Source organism: Semicossyphus pulcher, unplaced genomic scaffold (genome assembly GCF_022749685.1).
Source record: "Semicossyphus pulcher isolate SPU_LCO1_2020_fin unplaced genomic scaffold, fSemPul1.0.p SCAF_7, whole genome shotgun sequence".
In the NCBI taxonomy this organism is placed as follows: domain Eukaryota; kingdom Metazoa; phylum Chordata; class Actinopteri; order Labriformes; family Labridae; genus Semicossyphus; species Semicossyphus pulcher.
The window spans coordinates 9,747,473-9,767,132 of record NW_027211748.1 but is presented as its reverse complement, the minus strand read 5'-3'; the positions used below and the strand labels follow the sequence as shown (position 1 = coordinate 9,767,132).

At 41.3% G+C, this 19,660-nt stretch overlaps 1 protein-coding gene across 1 annotated transcript; it reads left to right on the top strand.

The window, feature by feature from the left end:
• The first annotated feature begins 5,308 nt into the window (after positions 1–5,308).
• fndc7a (fibronectin type III domain containing 7a) lies at positions 5,309–14,113 on the top strand. Its single transcript, XM_069685432.1, has 14 exons — positions 5,309–5,365; positions 5,832–5,850; positions 6,581–6,838; positions 7,683–7,943; positions 8,474–8,731; positions 8,836–9,090; positions 9,689–9,943; positions 10,687–10,944; positions 11,534–11,791; positions 12,172–12,426; positions 12,627–12,890; positions 13,015–13,044; positions 13,340–13,376; positions 14,046–14,113. The coding sequence occupies exons 1-13, from the start codon at positions 5,309–5,311 to the stop codon at positions 13,369–13,371; spliced, it is 2,460 nt and encodes an 819-aa protein (XP_069541533.1). The 3' UTR covers positions 13,372–13,376; positions 14,046–14,113.
• Positions 14,114–19,660: the final 5,547 nt, after the last annotated feature.

Genomic DNA, 19,660 nt, shown 5'->3' with positions numbered 1-19,660 from the left:
CACAATAAAAACACACTTATAACCGTACCTTTATATTGTTAGTTTTTTCCCCCTTTTTTTTAATAAAGAAAATAGGTTTTTGGGGGGGATTTACAGCGTTTTATTTTTATTAACTGAGTGTTTTTCTTAAGATATTTTTTTGTGGGGGATGACGTGCACCAAATGATCGGCAGATCCGAAGTAGAATCTGCGTTCAGTGCATCGAGGACTGCACCCTCGGTACACGGGGCTGCCCGTCTTTTAAAGCTTTACTCTCACCAGTGAGCCAAATGTAACATTAAATAAATATACATATGCCCTTTGGTTGAAAAAAAAAGACATTTCTGACATGAGTTTTGTAATTTAAGGCCAACATACAGTTCAACATCTTCTCTGACCCTCTGTATTTCATGAAAAAGAGGATTAGTATGATCCAGCAGAAGCCATTTGTGAGGGTGTCACTCAGCAATAAATCATAAACTGTATCTTTCCACAATGCTCTGTCTTACTCCACTTGTATCACCTAACCCTTTTGTTTTCTTATTTATTTTATCTGCTCCAACTTCAGCCAACATAGCCACAGTAAGAGGAGATGGAGTTAAATCGAATAAAAACCAGGTCAGATTGTTAACATTACACGCCAGGAAAACCCCTCTCCATCTTTCAGGTATCACCTTTTGTCTTCTGAGCTAATATTCTCCTTTGACTCCTCTACTGCCCATCCCTGCTGGCCCGTGGGTGATAGCGACACAGTGTCTTCTTACAAAGTTACTGTAGGTGGCTTTGTCGCTGTCGTCGCCTGCTGGTGCCGGACTGTGTTCGGGTTTTGTTGTTGGGTATCGGCTTTCTCTGTTGTTCTGAGGGGGGTATCAGGGAGGAAGATGTGTCCAAACAGCATTCCTGGACTGGACCTCTGATTGTTTAAAGAACAGAAGACGTTCTCGTTGTTCACTAACCTGCAGGCAATGGACAGGCTGCAGACTGCTCACATTTACACACAAATACAGAATCACCCCCACAGAGCGGGCCTTTACTGAGAAATGCTGGTACGTTAAATGTGTAAGAAGCCCTTTTAGTTTATAGTTTCCCTACTTTGCATCAAAGAAACTTTGTCTCACACCCCATGTCCCTTTGTAAATGACTGTGCCAAAATTAATATGTTAGGGTTGTCGATTATGAAGTTAGTGTTGTGTGTGTGTGTTTGTGTGTGTGCATTTGGAAACAGGACACAGAGTTCATATCGCAGCTCATCTTTCGATACTTCTCAGGAGCAGAAAGGAAAGCACGTAAAAAACAGTTGGCATTTCACTTTTTTTGTGGTGTTCAGATCTCTTTATGTCCTTATCTGGAGCAATGGTTTAACGACTTGGATTACAAATCCTATAAAGAAATGGCACTGGAACATGTTAAACCTGCAGAAGGCTTTCTCACTGGGGTGGCCCTTCCCAAGATTTCTTCAATTTCTTGCTTCAAATGATTTTACTATTTATTTGTCTTGTTCGCTTTAGGGGGATTTAATCATGTGGGTCTTTGCAGTGCTGCCTTCTTAAACTAAATATCTTTGTTAATACGTTTACTCTCTTGAGGCAGACCGCCGAACTGAAATTGAGCTCTTAGAATAACCAAGCACAGAATCTTGTGGCCACTGATCGTTGAGTCATTGAGGATTAAGGGCATGTAAGTGTTTGGGCTTTTTGAGGGATCCTCCAGTCTCAAAGCCAAACTATGGGTTAAGTGTTATTTCTAAAGAATATGTTAGTTGCCTATTACCTCTTTAAAGTGCTCCGTAGGATTATTATCCAGATTACCAATCTCAGAACAACAATAAGCAGCCAACTTTCCGAGGCTTCAGGTGTAGCCAATGCTTAGAGTATCAGTGATATTTCCTGGGTTCATCAAGGGCACCTTGGTCTGATGTTGAAAGACATGACATCAGACCCACTCACCCTGGGACGTCATAGAATAACAGGGTTGATCAAGCCTAGTCTGTGTTTAAGCGGCTTGTGTAATCCTCGGACCACACGACTTGATCAACAATTTGTTGCCTCCTCTGCAACATTGTTGGTCTACTTGATGGCCCTTCCGCTGAACAGCATCATTATCCCCAGAATCTTGAGCACCCTGCCTGATGACTGGCCAGCGAAACCTCTTCACTCCCTCAAAAGGTTTGCACAGGGACTGTCATCCCCTACTTTTGGTTCTCGCCTACCAGCCTCTTGTACTTGGCTCTGAGCCTATCAGAGGCCTCCTACATCCAGTCTTCCCAGGGAACAGTCAACTACCGCCGGACACCTTATTGTGTAGTTTCTGACAGAAATAATCTTGCACAGTGTGGTCACTGCGATTGTCTCTGGACATCTGGGCTATCTATCAAGGTCAACCTTCAGCTGCCAGTCCCATGCTGCCACAGGGAGCCTTACTGCTGGACTTGGATGTGGCTGCACCCTCTGATAGAGTATAGGACCTCCTCCAACCCTCCTAAATCCTACTCAAGGTACTGTCTTTCTTTCCTACCTGATCAATGTTTTGGGGTGCTTCCCAGTCCTGCCCGTCCTGTCCCCAATGCTCCCACCAGTAGTCTATTTTGCAACCGTGATTCAGCCTGGTTGACTGACTCACTTCCTTGAATGTCTGTTTGAAGTCTTTGTATAACAGCCCTTCCCTGTTCGGGTTATCATGAACTCCTCTGTCAGGCTACTGAAGAGGAGCTGCGGCTTGTTCTTGTTTCCATACAAGACCATGCTGCTGAGGCTTGAGATAGGCCCCTTACTACCCTTTCAAAGCACTCCACAGCGTTCAGAGGGACCTCATAGACCTACAGTGACCAGAGGAGTAGTGGTAGAGGACATGCTGGTAAATCCAGGCTTAGAAAATCCCCATCAACCTGACTTGTCAACTGCTGTCAGGAATGCCTCCTACTCAATGTTTGATGACTGGAGCACTGCAGTGTGTCTGAATGTGCAGTCAAAGATTTTCCCCAGGCTCCTGACTGACTTTGCCGAGACAGATGGGATGTTGACACCTTCTCCAATTGAGAAGCGTCTGTTACTTTCCCCTCGTTGACAACCAGGGATCTGTACATGGCTGGCAGGTAGTCCATCAGGGCCCTGATAATGAGTTGGTCTTGGTCTTTGAGGATCCATGTGCAGCCCGGTCCGGATGTCAGGTTACTTATGAATGCCCTGATGGGGGGGGGGCTCTTAACACCTGAACTGGTCAAGGGGCCTGTGAACTCCATTTCTGCAAAATTGACCAGCATGTTCATGTTCATCCAATGATGAGGTCCTTCTTTAGTTACTACCATGAAAATGTTGATGTTCCAGAGGGGGCTCTCAGACTGAAGCAGCTGTTATAATCCAGATTGAGGTCCCAGATATTGCCTTGAACATGGTGCCTGTGGATCTTGGTTGCGTTGGTGCATCCTTCTGCACCAAGGTGTCAATGTATCTATTCCTCAGGAGAAACTCTGTCAGGCTCTGGGAAACCATGCTGAAGAATATTTTGCTCTGTGGATTGATTGATCTGATCTGCTTAATGGCTCTCCTTTGGAAAATAGACACCCTCAACAAATCTCCACCGCTTGGCCACCCTCCCCTCCTCCAGATGACCTTGATGGTCCAGTTGCTGCAGTAGCCCGGGGCCACTCCTGTAAAACCTATACTACACCATTGTGGCCAGGTGCCAAGCTCATTCTGGCACCCCTGACAACCTACTTGACTTCTCTGAGGGTGAGCTCCTTGATGTTGAACCGCACAGTGGGTTCTGGTGGAGTTAAGGCACTGCATGGTGCCCGGCCTTGTCCGTCACCCTGACCTGTTTGTACTTATGTCTTAGCAGCCTAAGTTCCTGCCATAGCTGGCTGATCTCTCGTCAGTTTTCCTCACAGAGCCCTCTGGTTGTTTGTTGCCCTTTGTGCCAAACCTTACAGCAGTAATGCTGGTGATTATTGTGCACATTGCCCGTGGCTTCTGGTCTGCATACTGACTTTAGGTCACAGTTCAACACAGGAACATTGTTGGAGTAAACTGGGAAAAGATCTTAACTATGGATGTTTGATTTGTTTTAAGACAAATAGAAAAATGTTAATCTATCCTTTGAGGATCTTCTAACATGTACACAATCTAAACTTGGTTAAATATTATCGTTTCTCAGTTGTGTCCAAAGGTGTATGAATTTTAAGGTAACTTGTTTTATTAACCACATGTAAAAGTATGTGTGGCATAACCAGGATAGAAAACAACTGTACCAGTTATTTGGGAAATCTGACACTGTTGTTCTTTAAACTGTTTGGAAGCGGCGATTATCTCGCGTGTGAAGTCTGATTGGATCAGCTCTCGTCTTTGGCCTTTATGCACAAAAGAGCACGCTGGTCCTTAGGGATTGTCCCAGCCCGTCTTCACAATACACCTGACGCAGATACTCAGCCACTTGGGAAAAGATGAGATATTATGATAATCTTACCACGCCTTTGTCACTTTAACTGGATCTATTAGCACATACATTAACTATACGGTGTGGGGTAAAGTTCCCTGTAGTGAAGCACAATGTATGAAGTTACAGTTATCCAAATGTATGTGGTTACATAAGCTCTGCTCTTTGTTTTTCAGTGTTGTGGTGAAAGTGATGTTGACCCCTGTTGACTCTGAAGCAGATGAATTTAGAGAATCTAAATCACATCGTAAACATGCTGGAGCATCTTCAGCTGCAGGTACTGCACTATAAAATGCAGATGCTATACTTTGAAAAAGTGGCTAATTGCCAAGAAGAAACTTTAAACTATGAAAAGATATCAGGGACGTGAGAACCAGGTAAAATCAAATATGTTATAAAACTTTAAACAGACAATAAATGTTCCTTCCAGACGCACGAAGCAGCAGAAGCAGGTCATCGCTTACGTCCATCTTTTTACACAAGGTGTGAGTCTGCATGTTTCTCAACTGGGATATTATCCAAAATATTTCAGTCGACAAGACAGTTAACTAAGTGCAACACTTGTTCATGCTAAAGGCACCGTTTTAAAAACAAAAAGCCAAAAAAGACTTTGAAACACAATACGCTTTATCTGCATCCTCATCTCACAAAGGTGAGCTTCCTCCTCTCACTCTGATAGGCCACCCAGGTACCCCCCGGGGAGGAGTTACAGCCTTTGGGCTCTTTGGTATTTGCTGAAACAAAACAGGAGCTGTGCTTTCATCTGAGTGAGAGAGGGAGGGAAACAGAGAGAAGAAAAAAAAAAGGGTAAAATTTAAGCTTGAGCTGTCTCCCTGAAGTCATTTTGAGAAACAGCATCACACGTCTCGCCTCCAGGCAGCAAAAACACTCTGCAGACATGGGAACAACACAGCTAAAGATGCTGAAACTTGTGCTTTTATTGACCTTCACAGAGGTAAGAGATGCCCCCCTCTCTCACTGTGCATTGATTTTCTCTATTTAAATACACAACAAACTCTTTAAACATCATATGTGTCCTGCTTTTATGTGCAAATGTTACATATCCGGATGGATGATAATGTAATGAGGAAGGACTTTTGAACACAGGGGCTCTTTTGAGTGTCACTGCTTTCAAAAAGCGCGTGTGGCATGCCCAAGCTTAGCTCAATAGACAAATTCATTCCGACCTGAAAGAAATACCTGCACTGACCAGTCCTGAAATCTGTGTTGAGTGAAGGTAATGTGCAGCCTGCTGCCTCTCATGCTCCGAGAATATGATACAGGGCATAATTGCCTCAGGATATAATGTGAAATACCACCAGCCTGCTCCCCTTGGAATGATGTCCTTGTACTTCCTGTCGTTTATCATGAACTTATTTCCTTGTTTGGTTCATTAATGTGCCATGTTTTGTGATTTACAGATTTGTGCTGCGGAAAATGGTAACGTATTCTCTTTTACAAGCTTTATGATGATCTGAAACTTTAATAATGTAAGATATCTCTTCATCTGAAGTGCAATTTACCTTGAAAATAAAGATAAAGGCACCTAATCGGAAACAAAAACATGAATGTTTTATTAGCATTTTTTTTTTTTTTTCCTTTTCCCTTTATTTGAATGAATGTCAGCAAAAAATAGATGTACAAGTACATTTGTCAACATTTGTCATACATATTGTCAAATCGCATCAATGCCAAACCCACCCGCCTACCCAGGCATCACTTTCAAGGAAATGCAATTTACTACTGGTATACAATCATTTTACAGATGTATGTTTACAAAATAGAAATAATAATTACAAACATAAATAAGCAATGAAATATATACTTTAAAATAATTAAATAGATAAAATAAAAACAAATAAAGATACACAAACATAAAAATAGTCATGTTCAGCATTCCTCTCATCAAGAGATATTTGTAATTCCTCAAAATAGTTTAGAAAAGGGGTCCAGGTCTCTAAGAATTGCTGAGTAGTTCTTTTTAGAGTGAATCTTATTTTTTCTTATTTCAGAAAATACATTGTCTCTCTAATCCATCTTGTAAAGCTAGGCGGAGATTGCCGTTTCCAATTAAGCAGGATGCTTCTCCTTGCTTATTAGCATTTTTTAACCCACAGTTCTTCTTTGAAGTATCCAACAATTCTTTTCTTTTCTTTTCTTTTCCCCTCAGACATCACCCTGACGGTGTTCACGGTCACGTCTAAGAGTATGACAGTACAGTGGAGCGGCCAAACCGGTGCCAGCTCCTACAAGATCACAGCAACACCGAAGAACTCTCCGGAACGATCTGTCTTCGCTCAGTTCGGTGGCAACACGGTGATGGGCTCAGTCAACTCCCTGTCGCCGAACACAATGTACACCATGCAGCTGGAGGCCATGGACAACGCGTTCAACGTCCTCAGCAGTGCAGAGACAGAGGAGACGACCGGTGACGATCACATTTAGATTCTTTAATGTCCATTTAAAGAAAACTTAATGTACATCTCCATAGTGCCCTCCTCACACTCTTTACTTATGTGAATGCAGGCATGCTTCAGTGTAAAAATCCTCCACTACAAAAAGTAGTTCCTGTCTTCAAAGTGTTCCTGAAGGAAAAGCACCTCAGTGTTATAAGTTGTATGTACTTAGTGCATCACAAGCACTGGTGATGGAGGTTGAAAGGCCTCTACTGGATAAATATTAGTGACACATTAACAAGGAAGCAGCATTTTGTGGTTCATCTGGTTTTGGAGTTAATTCTAACCATAATATAACTTTTCTTGTGAAATGCCAACCATCCTCTGGCTTCAGCTTCATCCGTGTTAAAATTTGCTGCTCGTCTCTGTTATCATCATTATAAATATAACATCATTTTTGCACGGTAGGCGTTACAAAAGAAGACATCAAAGACGTCACTATGGGCTCTGGGAACCTGTTGTGAACATTTTTCTCTAATTTTAGATGTTTAATAGAACAAAAAATTATACAATGAGGTTTTAGTCTCTGCGATAATTCATAACATTTTCTCATATAATAGATATAAAATCTTGTTTGTAAAGAAAGAAGTACCCATAGTTTTCAAGTAGGGTAAATATAGTGGAGCAGAAGTACAGATACTTCCAAATTGTGCTCAAGTACAGTAGTAGAGTAAATATTAGATTCCACCACTGCGTTTTTAATCCATTATTACATAAGAGAATCAGTCCTAACGGTATTATAAAGTGCATCCTAAACTAACTCACCCTATCTAAATTCAAAGTATTTTATTCTGTAATCTATCTTCTGTTCTCCAGCCCCTGAAGTCCCCACCATTGACCAGGCATACTCCAAACACAGCGACAGCATCACTTTGGAGTTCACAGAGGTGTCCGGGGCTTCCAGCTACATCCTGAGGGCACAGTCTGTTGTTGGTGATTTCTTCTCTGAGACCGTGGTGGGCAGCTCCCCGGGCACCGTGATGCAGCTGCAGCCCTACACAGACTACAGACTGAGTGTCATGTCCGTCAACTCCGGGGGGAGGAGCCAGCCGTCGTACACCATCGAGGCTGGGACAGGTACAGACGGAAACTGTGACTTTAGGGATAGGAGTTTGAATATCTCACTCATATTTATGATTTTTCTCTATTAAGGCTAATTAAATCTTATTTACCTTTAACTTTCACTTGTCTAGACTCTACACAGTAGAAGCAGTTTACTCAAGATGGTAATCAGTGTATGAAGGGTGAAACGCAGCCCTGCTGTTGTTCCTGCAGGACAATAGCTTGTTATCTCACTCCGCCAGCCACAACGGCTTGTCATTTCACCGCCCATTGTCCCTGAGTCTCTACTCTTTGCAGCCATCGCAGGAGGATGGAAACAGTATCCATGCCTCTGCAGTATGCTATTCTTTTAATTTCAAAAGCAAAACCATGAGAACTGGGTTGTCTCCCTTCCCGAAGGAGAAATCAATGTAACATAATCACAGGGAAATTGTTTCCAATTCACACCTCTACTGAAAAAATGGTAGGGAGAGAGTAAAAGTAAGAAATCTATGTGTTTGTCCAATTGTGTACTCATTCCCCTTCTTATCTGAATTCGTTTGTAGTGGTGATGGCGCCCAAGCTGAACGCAAGCTCCCCTGACAGCGGCACCATCCTCGTGAATTGGACCCCGGTGGAGCATGCCGTCCTCTACACGCTCTGCATCATCCGAGAGGGCTCCAACTCCCGCCTCAAACTGAACACCACTGACACCATGGTGAACTTTGACGACCTTGAAGCAGGGACCACCTACTGTATCAAGGGCATGGCCTGGGACTCTGAGGGTCGAGTTGGAGACGACCTCACTGTCTGCCAGATCACACGTAAGCACGATGAAAAAATACATTAATAAACATGTGAGAGAAAACTTAATATAACTTATAAGACACAACCCAACAGGTAAGTTTCCTTTTGGTTTCATTTCCAGGTCCTCCGAGCCCAGCTGTGACCCAAGTCCTGGTGACTCAGGGTCGGTCCCTTGGGGTCTACGTGAACTGGGTGTCAGTGAAGGGAGCTGAGAGCTACATAGCCCTGACCACGAATGGCCAAAACTGTACCTCAGCAGGCAGTGGTTTTTGTTTCATCATACCTGTGGAGTGTGGACAGAACCACTCTGTCTCCGTCACCGCCTATAACAAAGCTGGTCCCAGCAGCCCCTCACACCCTGCAGACTACATCACATGTGGGTATAAAACCCACAAACTACAAAGCAACATGTTTAAAAGAGTAGTTGGACATTTTTTGAAATACACTTATTTGCTGTGTTGCTCAGAGTTAGATAACAAAATCGATACCACTCCCATGTCTGTGTGGTGAACATGAGCCAGTTAGCTTAGCTTAGCTTAGCACAAAGACTGGAAACCAATAGAAACAGCTAGCCTGTAATTTTTCCAAAGGTAACAAAAAACCACAACCAGCACCTCTAAAAATCTCAAATGAACAGGTTTTATGTTGTTTGTTTTATCCGTTGATAAGTGACTGTTGCTAGCTAAGAAATAAGCTAGCTTAAAACCACAATGTGTCTATTTCACACTTAACTAACAAGAAATAAGGTTTAATTTGTTGAGGTTCAGAGCTAAATGCTGGTAGACATATTTTGTTATCTTTGGACAGAGCCAGGGTAGCTGGTTTCCTCTGTTTCCTGTCTTTATGCTAAGCTAAGCTAACAGTCTCCTTACTAACACTACATATGACCGAGTGGTATCAATCTTCTCAGCGATGGAGCAAATTAGCATATTTCCCTAAATGAACCTTAACCTCTATCTCTCTGTTACTGACAGATCCATGTCCGCCTGAGAACATCTGGGTGGAGGAGCCCACAGCCGGGGACTGCTCAGTGGTGTGGGATGAGGTCCCGCTGGTGGAGTACTACATGGCTTTCATAAAGAGGGACGACGGCACTGAGAAGTCGTGTAACAGCACTGAAACCACCTGCCCGTTTTTCTGCATGTGTGGCTACACCTACCTCACCACTGTCTTCCCGTACAACCAGGCTGGCTCCAGCCCTTACTCACAAGTCCGCAACTACACCACCAGTAGGTCCACAAGCATTAAAACATGCACAATACATGTTTGTGTTATCAAACCAAAGGACTATCCCAGTGATTCCGGCTTTTTTTTAGCATATTAAAAAAGCCACGAGGGAACCGGCTTTTTTTCTTCCCTGTTGATGCCTTCAAAAAAACAGCACCTTTCTGATATAAGTAACTCCCATCATGTTACCCTTTTCATACCGAACTGTGATTTATCTTCTCAATCAGATTGTCACACATTAAAGCTCATGACTGGCAGGCTTTTTGGCAGCTGAATCTTAAAATCTCTGATGTCAGCGCGGTCATGAACACTCCACAGTGGCATTGTTGTAGAAATAAGCCTTCTCTACAGCACATTTATTTTGAAATTCTAGGGTGAAAGAGGCACAGGTGTAATTTATACCATCAAACTGGCTTGGTTCTATTTAGGTGTGCCACTTTTCTTACAATACCTCCTCCCCGGTATTAAGCACACTGGCATGCGGGGCAAACGGAGCGGTGCCCATGTTATAAGTTACACCTGTGTCTTTGTAATATGACAGGACAAAATGTTTTCTAGAAAAAGTAATAGCTTCTTACATTTCGGGATACAATAGCAGAGTGATGGACTGCCTAAGTTTCATGTACCTGCAGGTTGACATGAGCAGGAAACAATGGCCGCCTGGAAGGGAGAAAAAAAATAAGTTTAATCCTTTAAACAGTGTTGATTATTAATCTCACCTATTTCTTCTATTCTCCTCCTCCAGTCCCTTGCTGCCCAGAGGGTGTTTCCATAAACCTGGTTTCTACAGAGACCCTGGAGGTCATGTGGTCACCGGTCAAAGGGGCTGAGCTGTACGAGACAACCGCAGCACAGACCAATGATGTCATCCACTGTAACGACACGGCACCAGTGTGTGCGCTGTCCGACTTGAAGTGCAATACAGCTTATTCTGTGACTGTCACACCGTGCAGCGACTTACGAGGATGCAACCACACCTGTACACCACACACACATGAGACAGGTAAAACAAAACGCACAACTGTTGGCTCAACATTTTTGTTAATACGCCTTTTTGCTTTCTCGTCAAGAAAAACATGCAAGGATTGAAACCACTCTCTCTGTACGATGAATACGAAGCTAGCTTAGCTTAGCTTAGCTTAGCTTAGCTCAGCACAAAGACTGGAAACAAAAACAGCTAGCCTGGCTCTGTCAAGGGCAACAAAATCCAACTATTAGGACCTTTGTGTTGTTTTGACTTTGTATTTTCTACATCTTTAGCAAATAGGATAAAAATGTGTTCAACCATGAGCTTTAGAAGTGTTGGCAAAACCGTATAAGAAGTTGATGTTGCAGATTTTAGTGGGGGGTTAGTGTTACTTTGAACAGAGCAAGCTAGCCCTTTTTCCAGTTTTTAGCTAAGCTAAGATAACTAGCAGCAGCTGGTGGCTTCATTATAACCATAAAAAAATTAAAGTCTAAACCTTAGTTTTAGAAAGTCAAATAAATCATCATACTTATCAGTATGCCAAAAATGTTCTTGAAAATAACAAAGAAATTCATTAAAATGTGTTTTGGATTGAAAACTTTACTTCCTGTCTGTCCTGCTGCAGCTCCATGCGCTCCAGAGATCATAAATATGACGCAGTCCAACAACTCCACATACAGAGTCCAATTCACCAACCCAAACACCCCCAATACAAATTATACCATCACTGCCATTGGACGCCTCGACACACACACATGCCATGCAAGAAACAACTCCTGTGAGCTCACACAGCTGCCCTGCGGCTCAACCTATGAGGTCATGGCGGTGGCCACCACGACCGTGGGGAAAAGTCTTCCAGGATACACCAAACTTTTGGAAACAGGTATGAAAGAAAGATTGCTTATCAGTGGAATTAAATATTAAGTCAAATCATTTCTATTTGTACAGCCCCAAACCTATAACATTTGTACAATCAACCATTTTATACACTTTCTGGTCTATATAAGTTAACCTACAAATGAAAGTGACTGCTGAAAACAAGCAAATTAAATGCTAACCCAACCGGTATTATTGATGCTACTTGCTTTCCCCTTTAATTCGATTTTAATGTGTCATTTTGTAATAAAAACATGAGTGGAACAGGTTATTTTAAGCATTTTAATTGTGACTTTCATGAAGACTAACTAAAGCATAAGTCAAATATTGTCATTATACTTAAATGCACCATAACATTGACCTTTGTTTTGTGTTTCTCTCCCTGAGGTCCTTGCTGCCCCAGGTTTGTAAATGTAACCCAGGTCACTCAGGCTATGACCAACGTGACCTGGACACCTGGCAGCGGGGCTCGTTTTTACATCACCAGCCTGATGTCCTCACGTGGTCACGCTAAGTGTCACACTCTGGACACACACTGCCTGATGGGATGCATCACCTGTGGCACCAACTACAGCGTCAACCTGGAAGCCATCAGCAGCTCAGGACACAAGTCAGAGTGCAAATATCATGGATTCTCATCAAGTGAGGATAAAAAGATACATTAACACACACAAATCTTTAATGTTGGAGCACTACTGAATTTTAAGGAAACAAGCTGCTGCCTCTAAAGTAGGACATCCACAAATTGGCGTACAGCAGTAATGTAATTTGTAGTTTAGGATCTTAAACATCCACACCCACCAGTGTCTCAAATGCCTCTCCCGAAAAACTCATTCCTTTAGGTGCCTGTTGTCCAACAAGCGTCAAGTTCTTTCGCAGGGCCAACCTGTCGCTCAGGGTGTACTGGCGCTCTTTGGGCCCTCAGATCCAGAACCACACAGTGGAGCTGTACGGGACGGGAGCAAACTACACCTGCATCACAGCAGCCGGCAGCAAATACTGCGACGTCCAGGAGGAAACATGCGGGGACGTGTACACAGTGGTGGTGGCACCAATGGGACAGAATGGGTCCAAAGTCAGCTTCTGTCAAGCAAGGACGTACTCAGGTGAGACATAACGTAAATGGAGTATGTAGCCTCTGAAATGGCATCACGTATCTGAATTTGTTCTTCTAGTTTGAGTAAGACTTGTGAAAAAAGCTGCAATGATTTCATTTTGTCATATTTTTAGTTCCCTGCCCAGGAAGTAATGCTGGCATGAGTAAGTATTGTCTGTACACTCTGTTGGACTTCTATAAACTTTGTTAAATACACACATTTGCATCTTGCTCAGCATTAGATGAGAAGATTAATACCACTTTAGCTGTTTTCCCTTGTTCTTGTTAGTCTTTATGCTAAGCTAAGCTAAGCTAAGCTAATTGCTTGCTGGCTGTAGCCTCAAGGGTATCAATCTTCTTGTTTAACTCTCAGAAAGAAGATAAACAAGTAAATCCAACAAAATGGCAAACTATTCTTTGAGATGTTTCTGCTAATGCACTGAAATCTCATCTTTTCAGAGATCTCTCGTGGAAGACGCAGCATGAATTAATCATGGTAAGTTCATTGTTATTCAACTCCCTCAGGTTAAGTATGCACTATCTTCTGAACACATGTTATGTAACCACACGAGACAAACAATGTGCTCTGTGTGAGTGTTTTGTTAGTGTGAACATGTGTGAAAGACACTGATGATGCTTGTTCCGCAGGTTAATCTATTGTACTACTACTTCACAGCTTGAAGGCTATCAAGTGACAGCATCACAAGCATGTATAAATCAACTGTATCTGTAGATCACTGGTGTAACAATAGGTGAGATTGTCTGACTAGAGCAATAAGCAGAGGGAGACATACATGTAGCACAGGTGAGGCTGTTCTCGCTCACCTGTTACCTCTGGGAGTTTCACATGGTGACGATATAGCATGGACAGAGGAATGAGGGGAACGTGACTCAGGTAAATGAAGATGAGAGCTGCTGCAGGAACGTGACACAGACGTCTTATTGTGTCTGTGATGAGTGGGTGTAATATGATAGAAATGAAACAGCTGGTGACTCATTATGACAAAGCTTTATTCACAAAGAGTGAGTTTATGCACAAAACAGCCTAATATCAAAAATGATGATTAATGCGTACTGAAGCTATATTAAGATATTAGTTAAAACAGCTTTTTCACACAAACTCAATGTTGATTATTTCTCTCTTTCTTGTCTTTTTACCCTGCAGAGAACACCCCCTATCACCACCATCTGCCTAACATTCACAAAAGGCTAAGTTTACAACAACAGCCATATAAGGATCCAATATACACAGATGAAATATCACTCTTGTTTAGACATATCTCTGTTTTGTTACTGGTGTTTGCAAGCAAGTAAAAATGGACAGATTTGGGAAACAATGTTACCTCTGAATAACGATGAAAAACTACATTTTAACAATAAAATGTATAAAAGAGTGACTTTTAAAAATGTAACTGTGGGCATTTATGCTACATACAGCTCCGGGGGAAAAAAGAGACCACTGCAAAAATATGTTTTTCTCTGATTCTACTAGTCATAGGTTTGTGTTTGAGTACAATGAATGAAAATTAAGATTTCTCCCAACTTCCAAAATATTCTCAATTAGGTCTTTTATGTGCAGAAAATGACGACTGGTTAAGATAACAAGAAGATGTTTTCAGACCACGAATAATGCAAAGAAAAGTTCAGGTTCATTTTTAAGCAACAAAATATTTATGTTTTAACTTCTGGAAGAGTTCATAAATCAGCATTTGGTGGAATAACCTGGTTTTTATGCTTAATCCAAAAGGCAACTGGACTTGTTTGAACTTATATTTCTTGCTCCGTCCACCAGTCAGTTTAGAACTGAAGAAGCCTTTCAGATGAGAGGTGAAACATCTTCAAGAGCTTCAACCAAGTCCAGTTGCCTTTTGGATTAAGCTTAGAATTACCATGAGCTGGATGACTGAGAACCTGCTTTTTAATCACAGCGTTCATGCGTCTTGGCATGCTCTCCACCGGCCTTTCACATTGCTGTTTGGTGATGTTAAGCCACTCATTTCAAGCAGTTCTACTTTGTTCGATGGCTTGTAAACATCCGTCTTCCTCTTGATCACGTTCAGGAGGTTTTCAGTGGGGTTCAGATCTGGATGACATGAAGAGAGAGATGCTGATTTAAGGAACATTTGGAGTGGTCTCTTAATTTTTTTCCACAGCTGTATTTAAAAGATATATTGCTTTTAATAATAGGCTGCCATTTCAATTGCCCTTCATAAAAAAACTTGATGTAGCCTCAAGTGTAGGTGAACACCAATCAGATATGGAAACTTTACAGTGAAACCCCCACATAAATGCATCATGGCGATTGGCATGTCATTCAAAGACAATCTAAAATAAGATCTTAGGACTTCTCCAAGTAGAAGACCTCCACACGGCGGCCTGACGACTTGTCTCCGGGTTGTGAAGCCAGAATGGGGTCAGAGTTAAAAGTGGGGCAGCAGGTATCCATCTCGTCCGCCTGGGGTCATGCCTGGCCAGTCCTGTGGATGATACGTCTGATCAGATTGCTGGAGATACATTCAGTGTTACCTCTGCTTTCATTGGATATTTTTCCTCTCAGTTGACAGACGGCAACAATAAAGCACATTGTTTTTGCATTCCAATGGTGTGTGTGTGTCGTCCATCATGTTGTCCAGGTTTTCTTCATGAAGCTGTGATTTATTGGTCTGCAGAAACTTTATAAAGTAGGTCTCACTGTAATGGAGGACATCAGTGACTTACTTTCACTGACCTAATAGTTGTATAACTAAATCAAATGTCTGCATATGTGACACATCTCAAGGGTTGCTAATCAGACTAAGTGGTTGATTTTGTTGACTGACTCATGATGACTGACTTTAAAGCAAAATAGAGAAGTTTCAAAGGCATCTTGCTATCTGTTCCATCCCTTCACCTTTAAGAAGTGCTTTTATGTGAGACTTACTCTTTGAAGAACAAGGTGTAATCTACCTGTTGGAGTAGAAAGGCTTTGGGCAGAACCCGACAATTTTTACATACTACAAAAGTAAAGGTATGTACCCACTGTGACCAAATGTAAATGGATAAGTGATGTGATCAAAAAATCACAATCAAATAGAAAACAAAGGGAAATTGATACACTACAAAACTTCTGTCACTGTGGCTGCCAACAAGTTTAGATTCAGAGAGCTTTATAAGCACGACCAATTTCACATACAGTATTTAGAAAGCACCGTATCAAAATGGTCACAAACTTACAGTATATTCTCTCCATTGTAAATATACATGTGTGAATGTATAGTTTAACATTTTAGAATCAAATAAAACATTGATATAAAGGTTTAAATATATTTTTTAGGAGTAGATTTTATAATAGAAAAGTAACTTTTCCCTTTCTTCTTGTGGAAAGAGTAAAAAGACACAATACAAAAAAGGGAAATCTTTTATTTGTCTGATATCCTAATATGTAAATTTGTCTAATTTCTAGTCAAAATATCCCATTGCACTTAATTTCAGACACAATCACCAAACAATGACATTTCAGTGAGATACAGGGACTTGTTTTCAGATGATGCATCTGAAGGGAAAAAGTCTGGAAAACGTCTCGTTCTGAGTCGGATCAAAGATGAAAGATTTTTTTTGACATGTCATACGGTTTTTAAGATGCTTTTTGTAGTAGATGTATAATCTTGTTTCAAGAAAAAGACCTACTCAATTTAAGAAAATAAATCTGCTTTATTGGAACCAGAAAACAGAAAAAAAGAGAGCATTACATTCCTTACAGACTCAAGTGCTTTTGTTCAGGGAGTGATGTGCAATGATGTCTGTGAGATCACCCTTCATTGAAATGTGCTTCCTATTATTGAATGTCAAATAGTAGTATGGTGTATAATTAACAATATTTTCAGCATCCACTAAAATATTGGCTTGAGCTATGAGGAGAGACTACTCTCTTGCATCCATCCGCTTGTTATCTTAAATATATCATCATGTTTTTCAGGATGAAGTGGTTCCAATTGATACTAGAACTATCAGAATATGACAAAACTAAGTCTGCTGACATTTTAGGGTCTGCATTTAATCTCATCCAAATATGGTCACTTCTTTCTCCAACCAATGGCGACAAATCAAAATCAAATCAAATCAAATCAAATTTTATTTGTATATCGCCAAATCATAATCAGAGTTATCTCGAGACACTTTACAAAAAGAGCAGGGGTCCGTTTCACAAAGCAGGTTTATTGAAAACTCTGAGTCTGTTAACCCTGAAATGAGGGAAACTCTGAGTTTTCCGTTTCACAAAGGGAGGTAACTCAAACCAGAGAAAGAGGGGTAACTCTAGCCTGTTTCACAGAGCGAGGTAACTTAAGCTCTCGGTCAGTTACTGTAGTAACAGACTCTATGAACCTAACCTGGTCGTGAGCAGGTTTTCTTCAGGAAACTCAGAGTTTCGCTCTGTCTCCTCCCTCTAGAATATAAAACCCTCATTCGACTTCCTCATTCATTCAGCCCGTCTCACGCGTGTGTTTGAGCGGTTACCGAATTAAAAGAAGAAAAGTTGCGTCTCTGTGCTGCTCTGACCGCTTTGCAAAAGTCTTTTATATTTATGATAAAAAAAATCAAAAGACAAATCTGTGTCAAAGTCATCATTTTTAGATTTTCCACCACCACTGCCGAGAGCGCTCAAATAAGACGCCGTTAGTTATTGGATTTTTTTTTTTTTTAAACTAACACATTCAGTTTAATCAACATGAATTATAATGTATGTGAAGTCAGCATCATGTTAGGGATAAAGCTGATGCACATTAAAACAGCCACTGAATGATATTTAATCTGTTTAATATTTAAAATATGATTGAAGTGCTTCCATTTACGTTTTTCTCCCGCTGGATTGCTCCTAAATTAATATAAATTTTAGCTTCCGGTCGTGATTAAGTATTAAATAAATAGACCAGTTCAAACTTGCAAATTTACTCGAGCAGCAGTTTCTTCCCACGCCGCTTCTCTCTCTTTTGCAGCTGCAGCCGTGTTACTTTATTTTTCTAAAAACATGCTCGTATTCGTTGAACGTCCGCATGAGGATTTCGAGCTCCGCTGGTGTGACGTAGGAGGACCTCTTTTTGTGTACCGTTGCCATGGTGAATCGTGGTGTCGGGGCTCCATTAATGCTGGCTTTTTACAGTCAGCGTGCACGCACTTAACTCCGGGTGAACCTACTCAGAGTTGATTGAGCTAACTCTGATCAGCTGTTCTGGAACCGAAAACTCAGAGTTTCCTATCTCAGAGTAGATCAACTCAGAGTCCAGGGTTAGGCTCAGAGTTTGTTGAACCTTCTTTGTGAAACGGACCCCAGGTCTAGACCGACTCTTTGTTATGTTATTTAAAGAGAGGCCCAACATGAATCACCATGAGTAGCACTTAGCAATATTCGGCACATTGGCAAGGAAAAACTTCCTTTTAACAGGCAGAAACCTCGAGCAGAACCAGACTCATGTTGAACAGCCATCTGCCTCGACTGGATGGGCCGAAAATGGGATAGAAGGAGATGCAAGATAGAGACAGGCAAAGAGAGCAACAACAACATATGTCCTTGTTACATGAACAACAACAGACACATACTTATGGTTACAATGCCAATAATAGTGGTAGACTAGGGTGAAGATTGCCAAGGCGACAGCCAAGAAGCTAAACTGACATCTGAGTGGCTATGTCCACTTCTTATACAGTCTATGGCAAGAACAATAAAAGTTCATAAGAAACAATCTAAGGTCCACATGGTGTTTGTAGTATTCAGTACAAAAATGTAAGTTAAACATTACCTTGATTTTTGATAGTGTATAATTTCTCTTTTTCAACTATTATCTACACTGTGACCTTGGCTTAATGACACTTTTGGAACAGTGAACAAAGTTATTATTGCTAAGGTAATGTTTTGTTTCTAGCTATTTTTTAATCATTCCAATGTGGACTTTATTCCACCTTACTTGTCTGTGTGCTGATGCTTTTGTCACTGTATTGAATGTTTCTGATTTTAGCAGAATAAAATTGTAGCTGTTTTGAAAATATTTTCCCAGTGTGGATTGTTTGTACCCAGTACAGCTGTAAACGTTGTGAAATATCCTGTTCACGTTTAGGTCTCATTCAGTATATTTCCCATCCAAAAAAGCATGTGTCAAGGATTCCCAGAGGTGGGCTGTGAAAAACAGTTAACAAAACGTGCATCTATGAGAGAACATTATGTTCCCGCATGTGGCGGAGCTAATCAACACTCTGGTGAATACATTTCAACGTGATGGTCTCCATTGTTACAATGGGACGTATAGACCTGAAGACAAACACAGGCGGCCGGGGGAGCTGAGAGGAAAGACAGAGGAGCGGACCTATTGTCTGCAACTCTCTTTGTCACACACTGCAACATGCAACAAGGTATCACGTTCATTTACGTAACCCCCTCAACAGATACACTGAGCTTACAACTGGGATGCTGTACATTATGAACAGAAACTCCTTCTAGCCATACATTGTAGCTTGTAAAGTATGGGACCATTATAGTTTGAGTGAAAAGTCTGGGCAATGAATATAAACTTGTCAAGTATCAGTGTTCTTGTAAAATCAATTATCTGGTAATTATTGATTAATACACTCTAACTAAAAAACAAATGAAGAAAAAATGTATCACAAGCCTTTAAGAAATGTTTGTGTCAAACATCACACATATTCATATATTGTATTAACGTGACTTCTTTAGAGGTAATCAGGGAAATACAACAGATCTACATTGAAACAACAAATTAAAGACAGGTTGAGGTTTAAAGGATGTGTCTC